Genomic DNA, 22,598 nt, shown 5'->3' with positions numbered 1-22,598 from the left:
TGCACACATGCTAAGACAGCACTGCATTGGTTCATGCTCCAAAGGTTTTATTCACTACCAGGAAGCTTAGAAACTTGTCTTTTGTATGTAAGCTTAAATTCTGCATGCTCTGAGAAACCAAAACAATGTTGCAGCCAGTGCTTGACTCAGTCTGATTGCTAGTTAGTGTGAGTGCAGAAGAAGAAAACATTACAAGTATTTTATCAAATGGTTTAGCAATGGAACAGCCCATAGGAATCAGTTTCACTCTTGCACATCTTTACTCTGGCCATGTTATTCTTTACTACTGTTCTCCCTTCTGTAGATTTATTTATGGTAACAGTAGCTCCTTCTCTCCCACTTGGGAGGACAAGCACCAAAGCACAACCACAGCACATTTAGTGGTTCAGAGAACTTATCTTAAAGTGTACTGTCTAGAAAAGCCTAATAACCCTTTAGCTGAGATAAAAAATATTGTTCCCTTTATAGAAAGGACTTTACATTTTTACACTGTGTTCCTAACTGAATTCTAGCTTTGTCTTTGGTTCAGCCCTGCACTATTTCCCTCCCCTCACTGCTTCCTCACCCCAATTATTATATTAATGTTCAGCCATGCAACCTAGAGGAAAATCTGTAAATTCAGAGTGGGGAAGTAGTTATCTGCATTTGAATAAGTTCTGATGAAACTAAACTTGTGTGTGCATGTGTGCTTCTCTTTGGGAGTTGTCTCTTTTAAGCACTAGCAAATGCTTGTTGTCATGTGGTGTGTCTGTGCAAGGGAATTCTGTATCATCTTCTCGGCCTGTGCTGGAAAACAAACTTGCAAACAAAAGTTCTCTAACAAATTTTATAGTCACAATGGGGACATTGTGAGCAGAAGGGAAATAATCCACCTCTGGCCAAAAGGCATTGTTATGTTCTCCTTTATTATTGCAGCCGTGAGGAGGAGTATTAAAGAAACTAAATCACTGCAGTGAGGTGCCTCAGTGTGACTATATATTTACTTAGAAAATGGGCACAATTAAGGGAGCAATCCAGCTAAGTTTTCCTGTGACGTGTTAGAACAACTACATGACTCAGGTATACTTATCCTTCTTGTTTTTGTTAATTAATAATCTGTTTTCTAAATGGGAGAACATGTTCCAAAGTGTGTGGTTTTGTTGTTGTGAGATCATCACATGCCTTCAGTATGTAGCAAAGCATGGGGCCAAAGGTCAAATGCTTTCATCACTCAAGAAGTGCTTATCTCACTATACCTGTACACCCTGTAATAGGTTGTTCCTTACTTTTAAATATTCATAGACCAGTAGCCAGTGTTGATGATGATCTTTTCAGAATCAGAGTCTCTGTGTTCGTTAAAACCATACTTTATGAATGTTGACTTAGTAGGTGTGAATGTGAATCATTGGATCAAAGTCTCCTTGTCTCTTTTAACAGAGGGCCAGGATCCACCTTCTGTTGAGCATGGGAACTGCTACCAGTTACTAGCAGCTGAAATAAACCAACAGATGAAGTCTGACAGCATGTGCTTGTTTCTCTTCAAATAAGCCCTTGTCAAGACTAAGAAAAGGTGCTTTTTTCAATCAAGCAATCTTGAACTGTGTCCACATTGGTGTTAAGTGAGGTTTTCAGCTGAATTAAAGTAGCTGATTAGAGCTAACTAGTGGGGGGAAGCACCCTTTTTCCCTAAACTAGACAAGTCTAAAAATCACTGGAAGAAAATTCAGCCCTGGTATAAACAAGTATAATTACTATAGATCCTGATGACGTTGTACTTGCTTTTCCCACAGGTGAATCTGAACAATCTTTGCTTATCTTTTGGTTTAAACACTGTTTTTGCATTGATAGAATTATGGGCATGATTTAAAAAATACCCCCAAACCTTGAATAGTTATATTAATACATCCCTTAGTGTGGATGCAGTTACAGCAGTGTAACTTATTCTCCTTCTCATATGGCAATAAGCCAAACTAGTGTAAGCACTTTTATACCAGTATAACTGCATTCATACCAAGAAGGGCTGTATTGCTTTAACTGCATCAGTACTGTATAGTTAAGGTGGTACAGCTGTTGTATGTAAATAAGCCCTTAGAGGAGATACTAATTTGTACTATGTATATTGTTTGTTTTCTCTCATGAGCGAATTCCTCACTCTTGCCTTAAGCTACAGTAATTGTCTCTATCAGTCATGAAAATGTAAGATCTGCCCAAGCGTGGGGAAGGATTATTAACCTTTGCCTTACTTCTGGTGAAATAAGATGCTAATTTCTCAAACCAGCACATAGCACTTTCCTGCATCAGGAAGGGAGACATTTGCTCATAAAATCCTAGTTAGGACAAGTTCAATGCAGCTTTTATAAATGCTGTTACAGGTTGTAGTTGCAAATCACAACCTGCTTGTCAGTTGTGATTATAAAGGGGGAAATGGTGTACTGAAGTTCATTGTAGCTTTCACAAAATGAAGACAAAGCATGAACCAGCATTTTAGTATAAAGAGCAACATCTCTCGAATTCAATAGTATCTTGCTTTTGTGAGGTCACGGACTTGCCCCAGGTGAGCTTGATGTTCAAAGTTAGTACCATGTACTTGGCATTAATAATATAATATATGATTGTAGAGCACCTTCTGTAAAATGATCTTATTGTGAAAAGAATCATAATAACCCTGTGAAATAACAAAATATAATTACCCCCATTTTACTGATACGTGGAGAAATGAGAGAGTGAGAAATTAAATGACTTGACCAAGGCCACACAGGAAGTCAGTGGCAGAACCAGGGCTAGGCTTTAACCTAAGCTAACCTCATTTTTATTTCCCTGTTGACCATTGACTACATTTGTATCCAGCTTTTTATAAAGCTCTCTGTCACTGCAAACAAGTGGAGATCCATTCCTATGATAAAAGTGTGCTGGTGAAACTGAACTTTACTTTTTGGCCCTAGTCAACTGATTTGGGTCATGGTTACAAAGGTTAATGCCTCTGTCACATTAAACTGGGTCAGTATTCATGGTATTAGTCACATTAATTACTGTTGTTATGACCCTGTGGTTATTTTTACGGCTCTGAGGGTGTCCTGTGGCAAATTTCTTATATCTTTGTCATGGTGAAAAGCAATTTCATGATGTTGGCTGTCTCTAAAGGTATGTAGACAGGAGAGCAGCCAAAACTTCACAACATACAGGAGAAATGAACAGCCCATCCTTCCTCTAGGAAGTGAGGGAAGGTTGGTGTTTGGGGCGGAAGTCGGTCATTGACTTCAGCAGGAACCGTTCGTGGAACGCTAAGCACTTCTGCAAATCCTCCCCTGATTCCATCAGTTCAGTAAAACTCAGTCTGAGTAGACTATATCTATCTTTCTTTGCATTTAATGTGCTTGTACTTAGAGTGCAAAGCTCTAGGCACTGGGTCCAGCAAATTCCTGCAGAATTCTAAATGTTTTGAGTCAGATAAATTGTTTTAGGGCAAAAATATACTTGTTTTTTATTTGGATAAAAAATAACCCAGACTAGGGAGGTGTTTATCAGCGTGTGCCTTAACTTGATTGTAAGGTAGAGCTATTAGGAAGAAAATCCATATGAGAAACTTTATGGAGGGGAAATATATTTTGAGCTACCAAATAGCCCCTACCTTTTACTCATCCAAACACCAATTGTCCTTTTCTTCCAGTCCAGCTGCCTGATCATAAATAATGACATCAAAAAGCAGCTATTACTTCCCATGTAGTGTGCTGTTCAGGAAAGACAGTATTTCATTGCATGCTTTAGCCAGACTGAGGCCACTCTGCTTGCTTTTCAAGTAAATTCATCCTACAAATCACTACAGAATGGGCAGCAGGCTGAACTTCTCCAGGATCTTTGGAGGCTCCTGATGCATAGTTACCTCTAGAATAACTCTGCCACTGATCTGCTTCATCAGCTGGCCAAATCTCAATGATATGAACCCTTCATCTTTGATTTGGTTCAGTTTTAAGATAGTTGCATCTAAGTGAAGTTCATTGAACCTTCCGAGAAGTGCGGTGTTGGTGTTTTAAAGAGGTTTTCAAGATGAACAAACAAGCTGCTTGGAGAACAGCTGTACTTGTGAATGAAAAACAAACAAAAACAAAAATACACAATATTAAAGGGAGACAGCTGAGATGAAACGATCACATTTAAAAATAATCCCCTTTCCTGTGCTTATAACTGAAAGACTGTATACTCTTTCCTTTCATTGATAGTTTACTCTTTGTAGCTTTCTCTTCTTGGAGGATGAAACTGATGAGAATAGTTTCACTTTGTTTCTATTCGCTTCCTGTATTTCAGTGTCTGTAGCTTTTATTGGCATATCTGTTTTGACAAAGTTGATATGTCCAGTATTTGTGTGCGTGCGGAGGACAGCACTCCAAGTACAACAGTATGGTGGGACTTACACCATGTGGTTATTTTTGTAATTTATTCCATTTCTGGTCACCAGGAACTAATGCTGTTTCTACAATCTTGTTCTCATCCACTGTAGTACAATACTGGGGTGTTTCTGTCACCAACAGCACAGAGGGAATGCTCAAACTGTTTTGATCAGAGGGCTCAGATATCCTGCTTTACTGGCACTGTAGTAGCATTCTGGCTGATTGTACTGAAATCTAGATTATTTTTTTTTGTCCTGGTTTTAATCATTCCAGCCCAACACCTTTGTGTGGCCTGCCCACAAGTGCTTGTACAGTGCTACTGTGCTTCTTCAAAACAGTGCTTCTCTTTGACATTCAGGAAACTGTTCTCTCTGTCTCCTTGTCAGCTGCTTTTGCGGGGGGGGGAGTGGTATATGGAAGTGGGATGGAGCAGAAAAAGTATTATCGCTTGTATTTTTTTTTTTTTTGGAGCGTGGGTCTGTTACGTGTAGTTGCAGCATTTCAGTATTGACAGGACAGGAACCTTTTTTTGTTCCTTTTCTCCTCTTCGGCTGGCAGACTCTTGAGAAAATTAGCAAAAAGAACAAGAGGACTTGTGGCACCTTAGAGACTAACAAATTTATTTGAGCATAAGCTTTCGAGAGCTACAGCTCACTTCATCGGAACTGTAGCTCACGAAAGCTTACGCTCAAATAAATTTGTTAGTCTCTAAGGTGCCACAAGTACTCCTGTTCTTTTTGCGGATACAGACTAACACGGCTGCTACTCTGAAACCTGAGAAAATTAGGTCACTTGTTTGCTCTGACAGACATATTTACACACAACGTAGCAATGTATGGACTTTTCTAAAAGAAATGGAAGACATTCCAATGACCCTGTTTAAAAAAGATGCCCGGACTAATCAAGGAGCCTACTTTATTACCGTATCTCAGTTCTGATGGCTAGAGGTGACTGTACCTCTAACCCCTTTAGATTTTAAATCATTCCATGTTTACGCCAAGAATGAAGAAAGAGTCCTCTCCTATGCTCGAGGAAAAATGGCTTTATATCAAAATAGAAGTCTTTATCTGTTCAACGCTAACCTAAGAAATTCTTTCCCCCTTTCAGCCTATTATCTTCTGCAAGTAATCTGTCATGAATTGTACATATAAGTTGTACAGAATCACATACAATTCTGAAGTCCTCTACAAATTTTATTTAAATCAACAAGTGGCTCAGTTACTAAGTTTTACAACATGTTTGTTAATATTGTGGCAGGACAAAAGTTATGAAAACCTGTGCCCTCTGTTGGATGGAATACTTAGGCGTGTGTGTGCATGATTATGTCCCGCAGCTACTGCCTACAGAGAGTTCAAGCCCTAATACTGCCACGCGATGTGAGTGTTTCCAGGTTACAGACAGTTTTATTGTGCTAATCTTTTAGTACAGACAAGGGAATTCTCACCTCTGATCCCCCTTCTGGCTTCAGCAGTGATTGCATTGTGATCTCTCATTATGAATGCGAAATGCCACCATTTACAATTTGGTGCCCTTTTCTAAGGAATAATATTAAATATATCTCAGTAGCGTAATACAGAAGAAGAAACCTTGGATATCTCTTGGTGTCTCTTTAAAGTCATTTTGCATCCATCAAGTCACGTTTCTGGCTGAGAATTTAGTACCCATTCTTGTTATCATTCATTCCTATGATGGCTGTCACTTTAAGCTTTCAGAGACGGAGGTCGCTCCTTCTTGCAGTGTGCTTAGTTTGTGTGTCTGACAGCACTCCTAGCTAGAATCAGTAAGTGCTGCTTCCCCAAGCCCTTGGCCTGCGCGCCACTTCCCGCAGCCCCCATGGGCCGGGCACAGCGAACCGCGGCCCGTGGGAGCCGCGATCGGCCGAACCTGTGGACGTGGCAGGTAAACAAACCGGCTCGGCCCGCCAGGGGCTTTCGCTGCACAAGCCGTGTCCCAAGTTTGGGAAACATTGGTCTAGATGATACTTAGTCCTGCCTTGAGTGCAGGGGACTGGACTAGATGACCTCTCCTTAGGCCCCTTCCAGTTCTGTGGTTCTATGATCGTTTAAGTCTCCTCTGAAAGTAGCATGACCTATTGGATTTCAAGCTTGGCCAGGTAGTCTTTCATCTCGAATTTTCAAAAGTTGCTCTCTCTGGCTGGTAAACTATCATTTTTGGTGGCACTACAACCGTGTATGAAATGTTTGCACTTGTCACAAATACGGACCAAAGAAGTAAGATAAGGGCAGACTTTGCGGTCAAATCTCTGATCCTTCCTTCCTGTCACAGTTAAAGCTCATTTTAACTTGTCCACACCATTCCCCAGCTGGAAAAGATAATGTTAATGTTCTTTAATACAGCCCTCGTACTCCTTTGCTTTTACCAGCCCCAAAGTTTATTGCAGCCTTTATCCCTTACCGAAAGCCTATTTTTACAGCATGTTGGGTAGCGAAGCGCTGAAAGGAGATTGTGGCCTGAGTCCTGAAGTAGTTTTAGGGAGGGATGATTGCAGATCTGCTTCCTGTATAGGAAGGTAAAGATTCTGTGATCTTCCTTATGTTCAGTCTTACTGTCTTCTGGCTGACGTAGTGCAATGTGAGTAAAAATCAAAAGTGTGTTAGTACTGTGGTGTGCCTTCCATCTGTAATTAGGTTAGTACTAAATTCTGAAGTGACTCCCTCTACACAGACACAGGCTGACTTTATTTTGTAGATATGATGTGCAAACTGGCCTCTTAAAGAGCAAAGAAAACAGATCCTGTCCACTGTGGTTGCCAGTGAAAAGCTAATTCTCTTCAGTGGTTGAGGGTTGGATCAGATTCACTCAGTATTAGAGCTGGCTGGGAATTTTTTGACAAAACAATTTTTTTGTCAGGAAATGCTGATTCATTGAAACTGAAACTTTTCAAGGAAACATCTGTTTTGATTAAACTTTCATCAGGAAAGTTTTTCAGGATTGAATTGAGAGAGAGAGTCTGATACCCCACAGCTAATTAGCTAGCACCTTAGTAGTTCGGGCACTTGGGATGTGGGAGACCCAGTTTCAGATCCCGGCTCTACCTGATTTGGAATAAGGACTTGAATGTGGGTCTCCCATATCCTAGGTGAGCTCCCTAACTAGTGGGTTGTTGCCTATTTTGGGGAGGGAGGGGTGGGGATGGTACTGTATGGGTATGTCTCTTTCCCACGTTTTGTGTGAAAAATTTTCAGAGGTTTCTTTCAGGTCCAGGGTAGAACAAAACCAAACTTTGAAAACTTCAATTTTTTTCCCCCTACAAAATGGAATTCTTGTTTTCTGGCCAGCCCTAGGCAACAATGTGGACGCTTTATCTGAATCTTTTGGGTTTGCCAAATTAGAGCTGGGGTACTGCAGGAATTGCTAGTTTTGCTCATGTCTTTTCCTGCTTCTGACATTACACTCACATGAAAGCTGTTCCTATTATTTATCAAGCTTGAGATCCCATTATGCTATATGTTCTACAGACACATAGCAAGAGCAAGTCTCTTCCTGGAAGAGTTTGCAAATCTAAACAGATGAGACAAAAGGTAGAAGAAAAGAAGTATTATTCTCCTTTTACAGGTGATGAACCAAGTTATAGAGGTTCAGTGACTGGCCCAAGGTCACAGAGGAGGTCTGTGTTGCCAAGCCAAGAAAAGAACCCATATCTCAGTCCAGGGCCTTATTCACAAGACGGTCCTTCATCCTAACAACAAGAAGTGTTTTTTAAAGTTAACCAAACTTTTCCAAATTTTAGTAAAAATGTTCAGTTTTAATTTGGGTGAATTTTTTTCGGCTGCATGACTTCTTCAATCCCAGCTCTAATACTTTCTTCTTCTTTTAAAATCCCATTCTACTTGCTAGAGTGGACCAATATTTGTAGATACTAAGACACCCATCCTACTTGTTTCTAGACTTCATGGACCAAACTCTGCTCTCTTACTTCTATTAATCTCCGCTGAAGTCATTCTGTAGGCAGAATTTGGTCCCAGTTATACAGATCCAGGGGAACTTGGAACAAAGTAGAATGCCTTTTATCTGTACCTCCTCGCTAAATACAGCAAAGACCAGATCAAGGTTAATAAACCATGCTGGAAAAGTGCATATGTTATGTGAGTCATCCTCTTGGATAGACCATATTTATCACAATCACGCTTTGATATCCTCCATTTTGTCACATGGACAATGTGTTCTGTGTCACGTTCACTTACACCGAAATCCTTGTCTGTCTGGATATGCTGTATACAGTGCATCTTGTACTCAGTACAGCTTGACATTTTATTGAGACAGAACTGAGCTGTCTGGGGCAGGAAACTTCTCTAAGTAGTTTAGAGACAGTCAGTACACATGACATCACATTCCTTTCCACCCACATATACACCTTTGACCTAGTGGTTTATAACATTGTTAATAATCAGCTATTATGATTTGAAGGGGTTTTTCCTCTTCATATAGTCACTGTATTAATTTTTCTAGGTCTTAAATTTAGATCCCATTAGAAACAAACTGACCTGAACAATGCTGGTGGCACTCGTGCTAAGAACTAGGGCAGGTGTCGGCAACCTTTCAGAAGTGGTGGGCCGAGTCTTCATTTATTCATTCTAATTTAAGGTTTCGTGGGCCAGTAGTACATTTTAACGTTTTTAGAAGGTCTCTTTCTATAAGTCTATAATATATAACTAAACGATTGTTGGATGTAAAGTAAATAAAATCAGAATAAAACTTTGGGTCGGAGTGTACACAAAAGTGAAAACACAGAATATCTTTACATAGTATCTGCACTTCAAATGGCCACATTTCATCCAGTTCCTCTCATAAACTTCTCTTATTCCTGGGACCACGCTAGCCTGGCAGACAGGTTCAGAGACAGTCTTTCAGAATGCTTTATCCTTCCAAAGGCTGCTGTGAGACAGCCTGCATATCGCCTGCTGGGCATCCATAATAAAGGCATCTTGTTTTGCAAGAGTTCTGCACCTTGCCACCTTCTGCTGTGGCACGTGCATTATTTTATTTGTTTTCCTCTTTCCTCCCAATTCACTGTGCTGGAAAGAATCTGATCACTGGTTGAACAGCTGCATGGAGTAGCTAAAGTGACTTTTCAGACCCGGAGCCTCCTCCCCCAGCCCGTTTTGATGCTAATATCTTTTGGCATTTCGAAAAAGCGGGATTAGTACAGGTCATGTAGGCCAGGAGCCTCCGTTCACTGTCCCTCTCTGCTAAGCAACGGAGTTTGGCTTTCTCTTATTGTTTACTTGCTGAATCTCTTAGTCTTCTGTTGCTTTGAATGCCTCCATTGTCTGGACATGCTGCCAGAAGCAGAGTGTCTTTGGCTCTGTGTGCAGTGCATTATGTCCCCAGGAATCTAGCTAATAACTTAATAGCTTCTAGTCTCTACTGAGCTCACTCTGAAAAGTGCTTTGTTATGAGTTGCAGAGCACACAGATGGAGAGAAGCTACTTATCTCCAGGCTGTCACATTACTACTTGTTCTCGAAATCAGGTGCCTTCACAGACTGAAGAGTGCGGCTTGAAAGAGAGTTTCTTTCCATATAGGATTTGACACAATGGAGAGAAAAGCAACAGCATCTGCACTTACAATGACGGTTCAGGGGCATGAAAGCTTTTCATAGACTCACGCACACGTGTTCTGCCAACCCACATGCACAGCAGCCGGTGCAAATTAGCTATACCACTTGGTCTCCCTACCTTGTAATTGCTGAGAGGAGTGGAAGCTGTGTGATACCTTACTGCATTGCAGCTCTGTTTGTTTGATCTCAGAATGTGACGTGCTTGCTAGATCTTATTGCGTGTTAACTACTATCCAGGTAAATAGAAGCACATTATTATAGTTAAACTTGGGTATGTCGGTAACTTGCAATCAAGGATGAAAACCAGACATTTCCACTAACTGCCAGAGAGCAGCTATTCCAAGAATGATTGTGTGGAGGAGGTAGGAAATTCAGATTTAAAATAATCAGCTTTATCTTCTGCTTTCCGACATACAGTGTAACTGAGAAGGCTTTGGGTGGTCAATACACTCCGCCCTCCCTGGTCAACTTTGATGTCATAGTGCTGATTGATTAAGGTAGGGTGTAGGGAGGATCTTTGTCTTTTGTTAGGTAAGAGGCTTTGGTTTTCCAGTTGCTGAGATTCTACCTTATAGAAAGAAGGTCAAGTTGTCAAATTCAAATCTGGACATTGGACACCCAAAAATTTTAAAATGTTCAATACAGTTCCTTCGCTGTTCAGGGGCTAGTTTTTGCACCCCTTATTTTTGTTGATGAACCCCTATTCCACAGGTAGCTCCACTGGCTTCACTGGGATTACTGGTGTAGTAACTTACTAGTGAACAAGAATGAAAGTACTGTAGTGGAATTTTCCCCTAAATGTTGATGGTCCAAAATTTTCTCCTTGGCCACATATGCAGGGGTCTTATTGGGCAAAGTGAATGAATACTCATCCAAGTATGCTGCAGGCAGAATTTGGCCCCTCATGGATTTTTGCCACTATATAGCAAATAGGTTTTATAGAAAGAGCTAATTCATAAAACATTCAACAACAGCTCTTTCCCCTCCCGCCCCCGCTGCTAACTACCCACTGCCCACTCGATCCCATTTCTAACATCTGCCTTCTCCCTGTAAGATGAGAAAAAAAAATGGCAAAATTACCTCATAATCGTAACTGATAAAGCAAGGGCACCACTCGCAATTGGTTTTACCTTGGAAGCAGGGCAGGTGTAGTAGGATTTGTGTGAGAGAGAAGATCTAGCTTTTATCACTTTGTGTCAGGGTTTTATTTCCTTAGCGTGCTGTTGTGCTACGGTCTTTTGAAATGGGTGTCAAAGGCCTGTTCTGACTCTATTGCATGTGTCTTTTTTTGTGCCTTCCTTCAGGAAAGTATGCCACAAACGCCTCCCTTTGCAGCTATGTTTGACAGCAGTGGTTACAACAGAAACCTGTATCAGTCAAAAGAGGACAACTGTGGAGGACTCTATTACCATGACAACAATCTCCTATCAGGGTCTCTGGAAGCCCTCATCCAGCACTTAGTACCCAATGTAGATTACTATCCTGATGTAAGTCTATACACCCTGCAAATTAAATCAGCTGTGTTTGACACACCTTTGAATGGGTGGAATCTGGAGGGAAAAGCAAAATGTAATTTTTGTTACTGGGAATGGCCCTGTAATGGGGGTGGGGTGAATGATGCCAACCACTATCTAAATGGCTCTGCTTTTGCGAGTCTCAATTGAGCCCATAGTAACAAAGTTGGTCTTCAAAATGTATTTTATTTTTTGCTGTGCATCCCTGTTTACTGATTGCTATGCCCAACAGTGGCATTGCATCTAGCTCGGATTTTGTTTCTTGAGCTATACTCCATCACTCTGCTAGAATGAGTTATGTGACCTGTTAGTTTAGGTCACAAAGGTTTACTGCAGAGCAAGGGAAGAAGAGCTGAAATTGTGCTCTGAGTAATTTCAGGTGCTGGACTTCTATATACTGTTATCACAAAGGGATAATCAAGCAAGCCCTGCCCTGCCATGGGCCAGCCTTGTTTTTGTCTACTCTTGCATAACTAGGCTCAAGTAATTGCTATATAATACTGTAGTGGCTCTGGAGAGCTGACATTCGTTACAATTAAGTGCTCAACTCTGCAGTAGTATCAGGCATTCTCACCACCAGCCATACACAAAGTTGTGCTCTGAATGATAAATCATGAAAAATTGAGTTGAAAGTAATGTCGTAGTGGGGAGTATGAAATGCATGATGATTTTGCCTCTTTCTGTCTCTCTTTCCTACAGAGAACATACATATTCACCTTCCTGCTCAGTTCGCGGCTGTTCATGCACCCATATGAGCTAATGGCCAAGGTTTGCCATTTGTGCATGGAGCACCAGAGACTAAGCGAGCCTGGGACTGACAAGGTTAGGTCTCTTGCTAAACCTGTTAGGTCTCATTTTGTAAACCTGACTCAAAACTCTTTTTCCCTATGCCAAAGTAGAACACTTCTGATCAGTGGGTTTGCTACAGGATTGGATATACTGAAAACCAGTCATTACCAACTGTGATTTGCGGCTTGATCCTGCGCACGCTGAAGTCAAGGGGAGATTTTGCCACTGAATTCAACAGTGCAAGATCAGAACCCTATCAAATGAAAACAGTCTCTGCTGAGACATTTGTTTCATTTCCAAAATCCCAGTGCACTATAAGTAACTTTTTTAGTTTTAACATGTTTTAATAAAAGAAAGAGTAGGAAAAAGAAATGCATATATTTAAAAATATATATGATACCATACCTTAAAATGCATATGGTACTAAAGATGTGCTATATACATCTTGACATACTAGACTGCAATCTTGCAAAGACTTAAGCACATGTTTAACTTTAAGCACATGAGTGTGAACTCAGTGGGACTACTCGCCTGCTTAAAAGTTAAGCACATGCCTGAGTTTCTGCAGGATTACTTAGATAGTAAAGCTCTTTGGGACAGGGACTGTCTTTTTGGTCTGAACAACAACTAGCACAATGAGGTCTTGATCCATAACGAGGCTCTTAGGCTACCACAGTGTAAATAATTAAGTCATTAAATATATGTAAGTAGTCCCACTGAGTTCATACTGGTGCTTAATTAAGCATGTGCATAAGTCTTTGCAGAATTGAGGGCTTAGGCATTTCTGCAGATGTTATAACTAATTGTTAGATAACGTTTATAATAGCTATATATTTTTGGAGACACTACCATATCTAGCATCTAGGATATTTCTTATACTGATAGACTTTACTCTTTTTAAATTGGCCAGTTCACTGATGGACTGGTCCAAAATCAATGAAGTCAATGTGCTTTGGCATACTTAATCCAATGCCAAGTTCAATTACATTTAAAGTTTTAACTGACTTCCATGTCCTTATAGTCCACAGTTGTAGTAATCCATACATGAGTAGATTGTAATTCAATTGGTTTCAAAACTTGTTTTATTGATGTTCCATAAAGTAACTTCTTTTTTTTTTTTAAAAAAAACTAGAGCCGGATACGAAAAATTGCACCCAAAATCCTGCAGCTGTTGACTGAGTGGACAGAGACGTTTCCATATGATTTTCGAGATGAAAGAATGATGAGGAACTTAAAGGAGTTGGCACAACGAATAGCCAGTGGTGATGAGGTAGTTACCTTGAGCGCAAGAGCATTGGAAAGGAGGCATTAGTTTAATATCTTGGCTAGAGTAAAATACTGGTGGTTATTTATTAACAGTATGTAGCAGATCTGGGTAGCTAGCATTGTTGTTTATGGAGCTAATTCTACGAATGTGAATGTAATGTTTTGTCCAGTGCCTAAGGTGCAGATGAACCCTTAAAAAAAATAAGTCCTAACCAGCCCTTTGTGCTGAGAACTCCTTGCTGAGTTCCAGTATCCATATTGAGTTCTTGAGAAAATATTTATTTTTGGCTACAAAATGGAATAATTGTCTGTGTGAGCAGACGCTGCTTGTACGTTTTACTTCCATATTTTATTTTAATGGTTTGTCTAGGAGGAAGTTGGGTGTGACCCTGGAAATCCTTCCTGATGTGAATCATTACATTGAATTCATGTGAGGAGGCTTTCTGGGATCAGGTCTTTGATCTTTAAAACCCACAGGAGAGGCATAGCAACGTCAAGGAGGAACATTTCTAAAGGGACAGTATTAACTAGTATGGGAAAAATTGGCTTTGGCTTAAGGCATTGGCCTTGGACTCAAGTTCTGAGCTGCATTCCTGGCTCTGACAGACTTCCTTTGTGGCCTTGGGCAAGTTACTTAATCATTCTGTGTGCTGGTTCGCAGCTGGCAATAATTCTTGTGAGGTGTTGAGATGCTAAACTGAGGAAGCCCATATAAGTACCCAGATAGAAAGAGGCCCAAAAGTTTAGGTATTATAAACCAGTTTAAAAAAATCCATTATGAATAAGGCTACGTTTTAGTCACGGGTATTTTTAGTAAGTCATGGACAGGTAACTGGCCGTAAACAAATATTCACAGCCCGTGACCTGTCCGTGACTTTTCCTAAAAATACCTACCATGACTAAATCTTGGGAGCGGCGGGGTGTGTGCGCTGTGGGAGGTGGTCCAGGGCGCCGCGGGTGCTGGGGGAGGGGATTGTGGTGACCCGGGACCCCCTCTAGTGCTGGGGAAGGTGGGGTTGGCGGGGCTGCAGCACAGACCCCTGCTGTGGGAGGGGCCGGGCCGCAATGATGGCCAGGACTCCTGCTGGTGAAGGGAGGGTTGGCGGGGCTCCCTACCCGACTTCGCATCCCTGCAGCTCCTAGGCGGTGGAGGCAGGGGCCAAGGCAGGAGCTCCTCCGCTGCTCCCTCCCTAAGCACTGGCTGCTGCAGGTCCCATTTGGCCGGGAACTGCAGCCAATAGGAGTTGTGGGGGCCTGTGAGCACTGGCAGCACATGGTATGGAGACCTCGCCCCTCTGCCGCCTGGGAGCTGCAGGGGGGCTCCCTACCCCAGGTAAGCACCCAACCCCTGTCCTAGCCCTGAGCCCCCTCCCACACACCCAAACTGCTGCTGCTGGCCCAGGGGCTGCCTGGCTCGGGCGGCCCCTGGGCCAGCACCAGCTGCTGCAGAGGTCACGGAAAATCACGGAATCCGTGACCTCCGTGACAGACTCGCAGCCTTAATTATGAACAACAGTGTTTCTGTGAACTCTAAAAAGTTGAATGAAAAGAAGAGTCTTAAAAAAAACAAACAAAAACCTTTCATAAATTCCTAGATGCCAAGGCCAGAAAGGAGGGACTGCTCTGACTTTCTGTATCTCACAGGGCTACCTAGAAATACCTGTAAAGCTGATAAATCTAAAAGAAGTGAGACACACACACACACAATAAAATCAGTATGAAAAGTGAAGAGAGTGTCTTTTTTTAAAAATCTACATTAGATTTTAATAATCTGTGGTGATGGTTGTAACACCTGAAAGGTATTGGTGGTTTCGTTAATGTTGTCCCTTTAGGGATGATGCATGCTTTTGGGTGTATGATGTACAGCAGGTGTTATCAGAGAACATAACTCACAACAGGGTTGCCCAGGAAAGAGTATAACATGCACCAGTGTGGCATTTGGAAGAACAGTAAACAGAAAGTACTGACTAAACGGCAGCATGTTTATTGGCATTCCCAGTGACTGGTGTTCATTCCAGTCTTTTGTAACCTCTTGCGTAACAAACTGTTTACTCCCTCTTCTACATAATTAATTAATTTTGCTGATTATAATAACTTGGAAGGAATTGTAAATGATGCTAACGACACAAAAAGACCTTGAGAGATTGGAAATAAGGGCAGAAGAGAACAAAATTAGGCTTAACTTGGAACTGGAAGAAAAAGTATCTATATCCAGAGGAAACTAATTCAAAGCCCAGATATTTAATGTGTAGTAGAAACGTGGAAAGTAGCAATGCTGAAGAAGATCCAGGGGTGATTGTGGATTGCAAATCAGACACTCATTTGCAATGGGATGCGTCTGCAAAATCGGTTGCATTCACAAGGCATCGTGTCATAGAGCAGAAAGTAAACTTTTTTGCCTACTGCTCTGTTGCAATTACACCCTGAATGTTACTTTTGGTTCTGGGTACCATGTTACTAGAAAGATACTGGCAAATTGGAGGTAGCCCAAAGAAGAGCAATAGAAAGATTTGGGGCCTAGAGGAATTGGTTTGTGAAAGACTGATAAATAACAAAATATGTGTAATTTTGGTTAGCATTTGGAGCACATAAAATAAAAGGAGGGAGAGGAATTATTTTGGGTGATGTAAGGGGTTGGTGCCAGTTGAAGATGAGTGAAATTAAGACTGGGAAAGGTGGAATATTAGAGACGGTTTCAGGCAGTGAGATGTGTTAGTCTGTGGAATAATCTCTCCAAGGAAGTGATAATAGCTCCATCACTTAATACATTTACAACTAGACTGGACACAATGCTACAAAATGTGCTGTAGGGAGCAATCCTGTCCTGGCTGGGAGATGGACTGGATGATCTAATAGGTCTCTTCCATCTCTGCCTCTCAGAATAACTTAAAAAGATGGGGAAAGCAAGTGTCACAGTGGAGTTTTGCATGCAGTAAATTATTAGCGAAATTGGCTAGTGGATTGCTTGGAAGGATGAATGCAGGCTTACTCTGACCTTGCTTCTATCTAACTGCACCGCGGATTAGTTCAGTATCACACGGATTGTGTGTGCAAGCCAGGGCCTTGAATGATGGGAAATAATAAGTTTCCTGTTCTCACTCAATTTAGCTTTCTTTCAAAGTCCCATGTGTCATTGCTATTAAAACCTACCATCAAGAGCCTAGTGCAGGCTAGTGCAGGCTAGAGCAAGCTAGTAAATACAGCTATGGACTTGTTTTGAAACAGATGAATTTTAGTGCTCCTGAAATGTGGTGATTTAATAGTAATGGAGACTGAAGGCCTCTCTCAGAGTTTCTTCTTTGTAGAACTTCCCCACACAGAAGGCAATCATGCAAGCTTCCCACAATACCCCAAACTTTTCTAGAAGGAACCACCCGTGTGAGCAAGAGAGGAGTTCATACTCCATGGCTCATTCAGTGCTTGACCTCCCTGCTGAGGCAATGGATGAAGATACTAATGAATGCTGATTGCAGCGGTGGACCTTGGCATGTGGTTTTTTATCAAGTAGGGACTGAACTATAGCATCTAGAGATGAACAGGACTTAATCGGCTTGGGCCATATCCCTGCTGGTATAGGATCGTTCCCTGTTCTTCATTTACTACTGGTTTTCATCCAGTCTCATTTCAAATGTGCAAATGAGTAAGGTTTGTTCCATTTCCTTTGCAAGATTATTCATCAGACCACTAGAGCTCCCTATCATTAGGTTTGTCATGCTAGTGAGCCTCAATTTAGTCTTCCATAATTTAATTCTATTGTTCCTACATCTACCCCTCTCCTTCCTTAGATTATACACTCATCAAGTATTTCTAGACTGTTATGCTCCCATCATCATTTGAAAAACTGTGTCCTTTAGCTCTTTTAATCTCTTCTCACAGGTCATTTCCTCCAGTTTCTAATAGATTTCTTCCTAGTCTGTGTCCAGTTTGCAGTCTCTTTATGGTAAAATACTTCATGAACATGTGCAGTCACATGAGAGCCACGTGCCAAGGGGACTGTTACCTCCCTGCGTCATGATGTGATGCCTCTACATTTGCAGCCCTGAGTTGCATTGACCTTTTTTTCTACCATATCTCCTATCTAGATTGACAACACAAACTCACTTTACATACACCATCAAACATCCGTCAGATAGTAATGACTTTCAGTCACTATCAGTGTAAACCAGCTATAAGCTGGTGACCTAAAGGTGGAAGGCTCCATATCCATTACAATCCCAAACCCTCAAAACTTTCTAAAAATCAATAAATCAATATCAGCATTATCCCTTTATTTCTAGGCTTCATTGTTCCATAACAGACTCAATAGTAGTGGTCCAAAATGTGATGGTGCCATTATATTTAAAAGGGCCCTTCAGAAAAACTGAGACACAGAACAACTTGAGTTATAGGAGTGATCTTATTTTTCACAACTTGGGTTGCTGCATAACTTATGAGTGGAGAGACAAGTCAGCAATGTGGTTGATGAATTGAAATAATGCTACAAAAACTCATCAATTGTCTTACACACAACTAGGTGAGAGGAAACTGAGCTGTGTTTAGACTGACAAATGGACTGTGTTTTGTTTTTGTTTTGTTTTTTTAAAGTTAGGTTTCTAGTTAAATCATGTATATTCCGTGGTTTAGGGTAAATCTATAAAGTATCATGCAGCTGTGAGAGACTGAGCAACAGATCTCACATGCTAAATAGTGGTCCTAATTCAGCAAAGTACTTAAGCATGTGCAAAAGTCTCACTGAGGTCAATGGGATTGCTCTTGCACAAAAAACAAGGCAACTCCCTGAGTGCCTTGCTGAACTATGGCCCGGTAGGGGAGGGAGACAAGTATACAGTTGCATAATTCCTATGAATGTTATTGTTTTAAAGACATTTAGGATTAGGGTGATCAAAATCAGCGGGATAAACTACTTAGGGACAGAAGATCCATCTATAGTAATGTGTTCACCATATGTTTCATCTCAGGTCGCAAGCAATGATGCTGTACCAGCCATATATAAAAGTGTGTTGTGCCATCAGGTCCCGCAGCTTGAATTCTAAAATAGAAACCCATTATCTGCCTGTTTCTGTGATAGTTGCTCTCAGCTGAGGGATTTTTCAGGGCTGTCTTTTATAAAAATGTCCCCTGTACATCATAAGCATCTAAAAAGATGCTGAAACTGCAAGCATCCGCAACAAACTGGCCTGACTGACTGGGGGGAATGACCCCCAGAGCGGAGGGAGAGGTAAAACCACAGACTCCTTCTGTGCCATTTTAACCAGAATGGTGCCAGTTCGTACACTGAACCTCTGACTATGTTTCTTTGAATACTCCTCATTTATGTTCTGCTTTGATTGCTGCAACAATAATGCAGATTGAAAACAAGTTTCAAACAATATTTTTATCTGTTCCTGAATTTGGGTGTAAGGAGGTGGGTATGGCAGTGAAAATTGCTCCCAAATCTTTCTATTTGTGACACAGATTTGGCTGTGAGAAGGGTTTTCAGGTACACACAGTCAATGTTCAATCAGTGTCACAGTTGTGTTGGTTAATGATGCCTTGTTCTATTTGCCAAACACAGCCTGGGCTCTTCAAATATTTTTACTCTTTAATTTGCATAGCCTATCATCCTAACTGACTATATTTATCTTAGGAGCATGTATGTTTGTGCTGGAAAATAGGATCATAAGATTCTTTCATAATGGATTAGACCCATTGTCGTGTGTTTTTCGCCACCCCAGCCCTGCCCCAAATGATTGTCATGCACACCCAGGTCAAAAGTCATGCCACTCCCATGCCAAACCTGCCTTTGTCATGTTCATGCTCCTGAAGAGGTCCCAAAAGAAAGCTGCAGACATGGCAGTGTTTTGTAGACTGTTGCATATATCTGAGTAATGTAGCAGGTGTGTCACCGCCTGCCTTTTAGCGGAGAGATGTTCCCTAAGCTGTGAATGAAGATATGACTGTCATTTTGTAATTATTGTTAACTCAACTGTGGATTAATTTCCCTGACTGATGTTAGAGAGCTGTGCAAAGCTCTGTATGTAGATAGATTTTAAATTTGGTTTTGTAAGGTCTCACTGAAAGAGAATCTTCTGGGTTTACATTGGTGTAATTTAGTTTTTTTTCTCTTTCTTCCCCACCCCTTCCAATTTAGCTGTGAAATCTGGGTTCGTACAAACCAGAAACTCAGCCACCATTTACCTAGTTTGAGGGTTAAGACACTGACTATTACATGGCTTCCACTCTGTCCCAGATCTCAGCCTGCGTGTGTCAGAAGCTTTGTCAGACTTTCAGTGTGTATGCATCGTGTGCCACAAAATCTTTCACAAAGCTCTGTTATATATACACACACACATTATTTTTAGATGGGAGGTATATGTGCACCTCCCCATACACCCTATTATAAAGATAATGAAGATTTTTATTAATGTTTTTTGTGGCTCATAGTGGAAAGTGCAGCTTTTTTTTTTTTTTGTCTTTAAAAGATTTCATTTACAGAAACAGTACATTTTATCTAGGCACTATGTGCATGATTCTTACTTATTAACGATGGGCCAAATTCATCCCTGGTTTAATTCCACTGACTTCCAGACTGAGTTTGACCCAAATATGTCTAGTGTTTGACTCTAGTATGGAAAAGGTCTGTTCTTTAAAATTAATATTGAAAACCACAAAAAGCATGATTGTGATCTGGCAAACTCAGAAATCCTTAAAAGTGACATCTTTGGAGTGAGTGACAAGTACATTAGGGAACAGGTAGCATTCATCCATTCTTAGACCAATAACCTTATACTGTGCCTTTGATAGATGTTGGGCACTTCAAATTTTCAAGCACTTAAGCATTTCATTAATCGTTTTACAATTGTGTCTTGAATATAGAAAAGTAACCACCTAATGGTTCTGTTAGAGCAGACCTACAGGCTGAAGGCCCTGCTTCCACTGAGGTAAATGGCAAAACTCCTCTTGACATTAATAGGAGCAGACCTAGACTTCATGGGATTAGTCTTGATTTACACCAGTGAAAATAGAATTAGGCCCCCGTAGCATCATAGAATGACTACACTATAAACTCATGGATTAGGTTTTTTCCTTACAGCCTTGAATAGTGGGAGATTGGTATTTTACCCAGGTGGACAATGCTTCATTTTACACTATAGGTGAAAGGTGCTTTTACTTCTCAGTTGTGGCTTGGACTGGTGAGGACACCACTGAATCCCTAAAGCAATCAAACCTTAAATTAAATGTTCCCAAAGACTACATGTTAAATGCATGCTCTTTAATGTACTGGTTTAGCAATGGTTGCTTTAAGAATACATTTGGTTCTTTGAGTTTCTAAGTTTCTAATAATGCATATCCATCAGAATGAAGCTATCTTAGTGCCATCAGGAATTTAGTAGCCTTTCATATTCTTGGAATATCCTTTGCTTGTCTTGTGTCATGGTAGATGTATCGGAAGAACGTACAGCAAATCATCCAGAGCCTGATCCGAAAACTTGCCTCTCTTAGCCAGTACGAAGAAGTACTTGCAAAAATCAATGCAACGTCCACAGATCGACTGACAGTCCTGAAGACCAAACCTCAGTCCATACAGAGGGACATAATCACTGTCTGCAATGACCCTTACATGTTAGCCCAGCAGCTGACTCACATAGAGCTGGTAAGTTGTTGCCAGGTCATTCATATATGTATTTTCCAACCACAATTTTATGCTTCCTACTTTTTGCTTCTGTTTTGAAATACAAATCAGCAAAGGAAATGATTGCTTGGTTTAATTTTTTTTTTTTTAAATATAGGAGAGGCTCAATTACATTGGACCAGAAGAGTTTGTCCAGGCGTTTGTACAAAAGGATCCTTTGGACAATGACAAGGTGAATGGAGGGGAACGAGAGCAGTTGTGGAACTGGAATGGTATCCTATAAGCACGATACAGGATAGTTAGAATACTCTTAACTCTAGATAGATATCAGCATGAATATGCTTGACAGCTGAATTTTTTAAAAATATCCCCTTTCTGATTTTACTTTGTGTGAATCATTGTCCATTTAGGGGGCAAATCAAGCTCATGTTCTGTCTTTGCTCTGGCAAACAAACTCCTATTCGCTTAAATTGATTTCAGTGATTTTTACACCAGATGAGGCTCTAGCCATGGGAATAGTTTCTCTTGACCATCCGTTCTGTGGTCTATAGCCAAGATGAGATGCATTTCAACCTTGACATCACTCACTTGCCCCATCCATTATTCCTCTCCTGTCCTTTTAAGAAATTGAGCTATTTGAAAGAAACCGAGGACGGTGAAATTGCAGTCCTTTTTGCAGGTACAGAACAGGATGTATTGAAGAGAATTCTGAGTTATAGAATGAAGGGCAAGGACAAACTGCTTTTAACTAACCGTGCTGGAGCAATTACCTCTTTCGCTCATGTTCCGGAGATGCTTATGATCCGCATGTTGACTGCGCCATGTAATTCGAACTGTAATTACCTGTTCTCCTCAAATGTGGCAAACCGAATATAATAGCTTTTATCCAGCTGGGATTCTGAAATGCTTTTCTATAGATAAGGAAAATCTCTCCACTCGCTGCTACTCAGACCCCCTGGGATGAATTGTGGGAACTTTCCAGTGCACTACCTAATAGCACAGAACAGGAAAGGAAGAATCAGACTCCAGCTGAAATTACTGGGAGAATTTTAAGAAGGCAGAATGTGATCTGGCAGTTGGGCCTAGACACTGGACTTGCCATGCCAAATGGGTGGTCAGGACTCAATTTTATATCTCATTCAAAACCCAGCACCACAGTGTCCCCTTGCGTTATGATTCAGCATCGCTTTAGTACTGATTCATGCCCTGATTCAGCAAAGTGCTTAAGCAGATGCTTAAGTGTCATTATTCAGCAAAGCACTTCAGTGGGACATAAGCAGGTGCTTGATGTTGAGCACCTGCATATGTGCTTTTCTGAATCAAGGCCTCAGAGAAATATCACCTGCTGCATCACCAACACCATCTCCTTGAGTTTTCTTTGGCGATTGACCCTACTTTTACGTTATGATATCTGACCGGGTGAAAGCTTAAGGTGGCCAGGTTGCAGGTTAGGAATCTCTCTCTCTCCCCGA

The 22,598-nt window shown here is 41.0% G+C and overlaps 1 protein-coding gene across 4 annotated transcripts in view; it reads left to right on the top strand.

The window, feature by feature from the left end:
* RASGEF1B (RasGEF domain family member 1B) overlaps positions 1–22,598 on the top strand; it is a 336,760-nt gene that overhangs the window by 300,013 nt on the left and 14,149 nt on the right. For 3 of the 4 annotated variants that reach the window (XM_073340489.1, XM_073340491.1, XM_073340490.1), the window contains 5 exons: positions 11,250–11,432; positions 12,159–12,281; positions 13,381–13,518; positions 20,935–21,147; positions 21,284–21,358. In XM_073340489.1, coding sequence (XP_073196590.1) covers positions 11,250–11,432; positions 12,159–12,281; positions 13,381–13,518; positions 20,935–21,147; positions 21,284–21,358 — 732 coding nt within the window. Of the gene's footprint in view, positions 1–962; positions 1,060–1,416; positions 1,550–11,249; positions 11,433–12,158; positions 12,282–13,380; positions 13,519–20,934; positions 21,148–21,283; positions 21,359–22,598 lie in introns of those variants that run through there. The other variant, XM_073340492.1, reaches the window with a different exon arrangement.

The sequence above is a fragment of the Lepidochelys kempii genome, chromosome 4 (assembly GCF_965140265.1).
Source record: "Lepidochelys kempii isolate rLepKem1 chromosome 4, rLepKem1.hap2, whole genome shotgun sequence".
Classification (NCBI taxonomy): Eukaryota; Metazoa; Chordata; order Testudines; family Cheloniidae; genus Lepidochelys; species Lepidochelys kempii.
The sequence above is the reverse complement of the archived record's forward strand: the minus strand, read 5'-3'. Positions and strand labels throughout refer to the sequence as shown.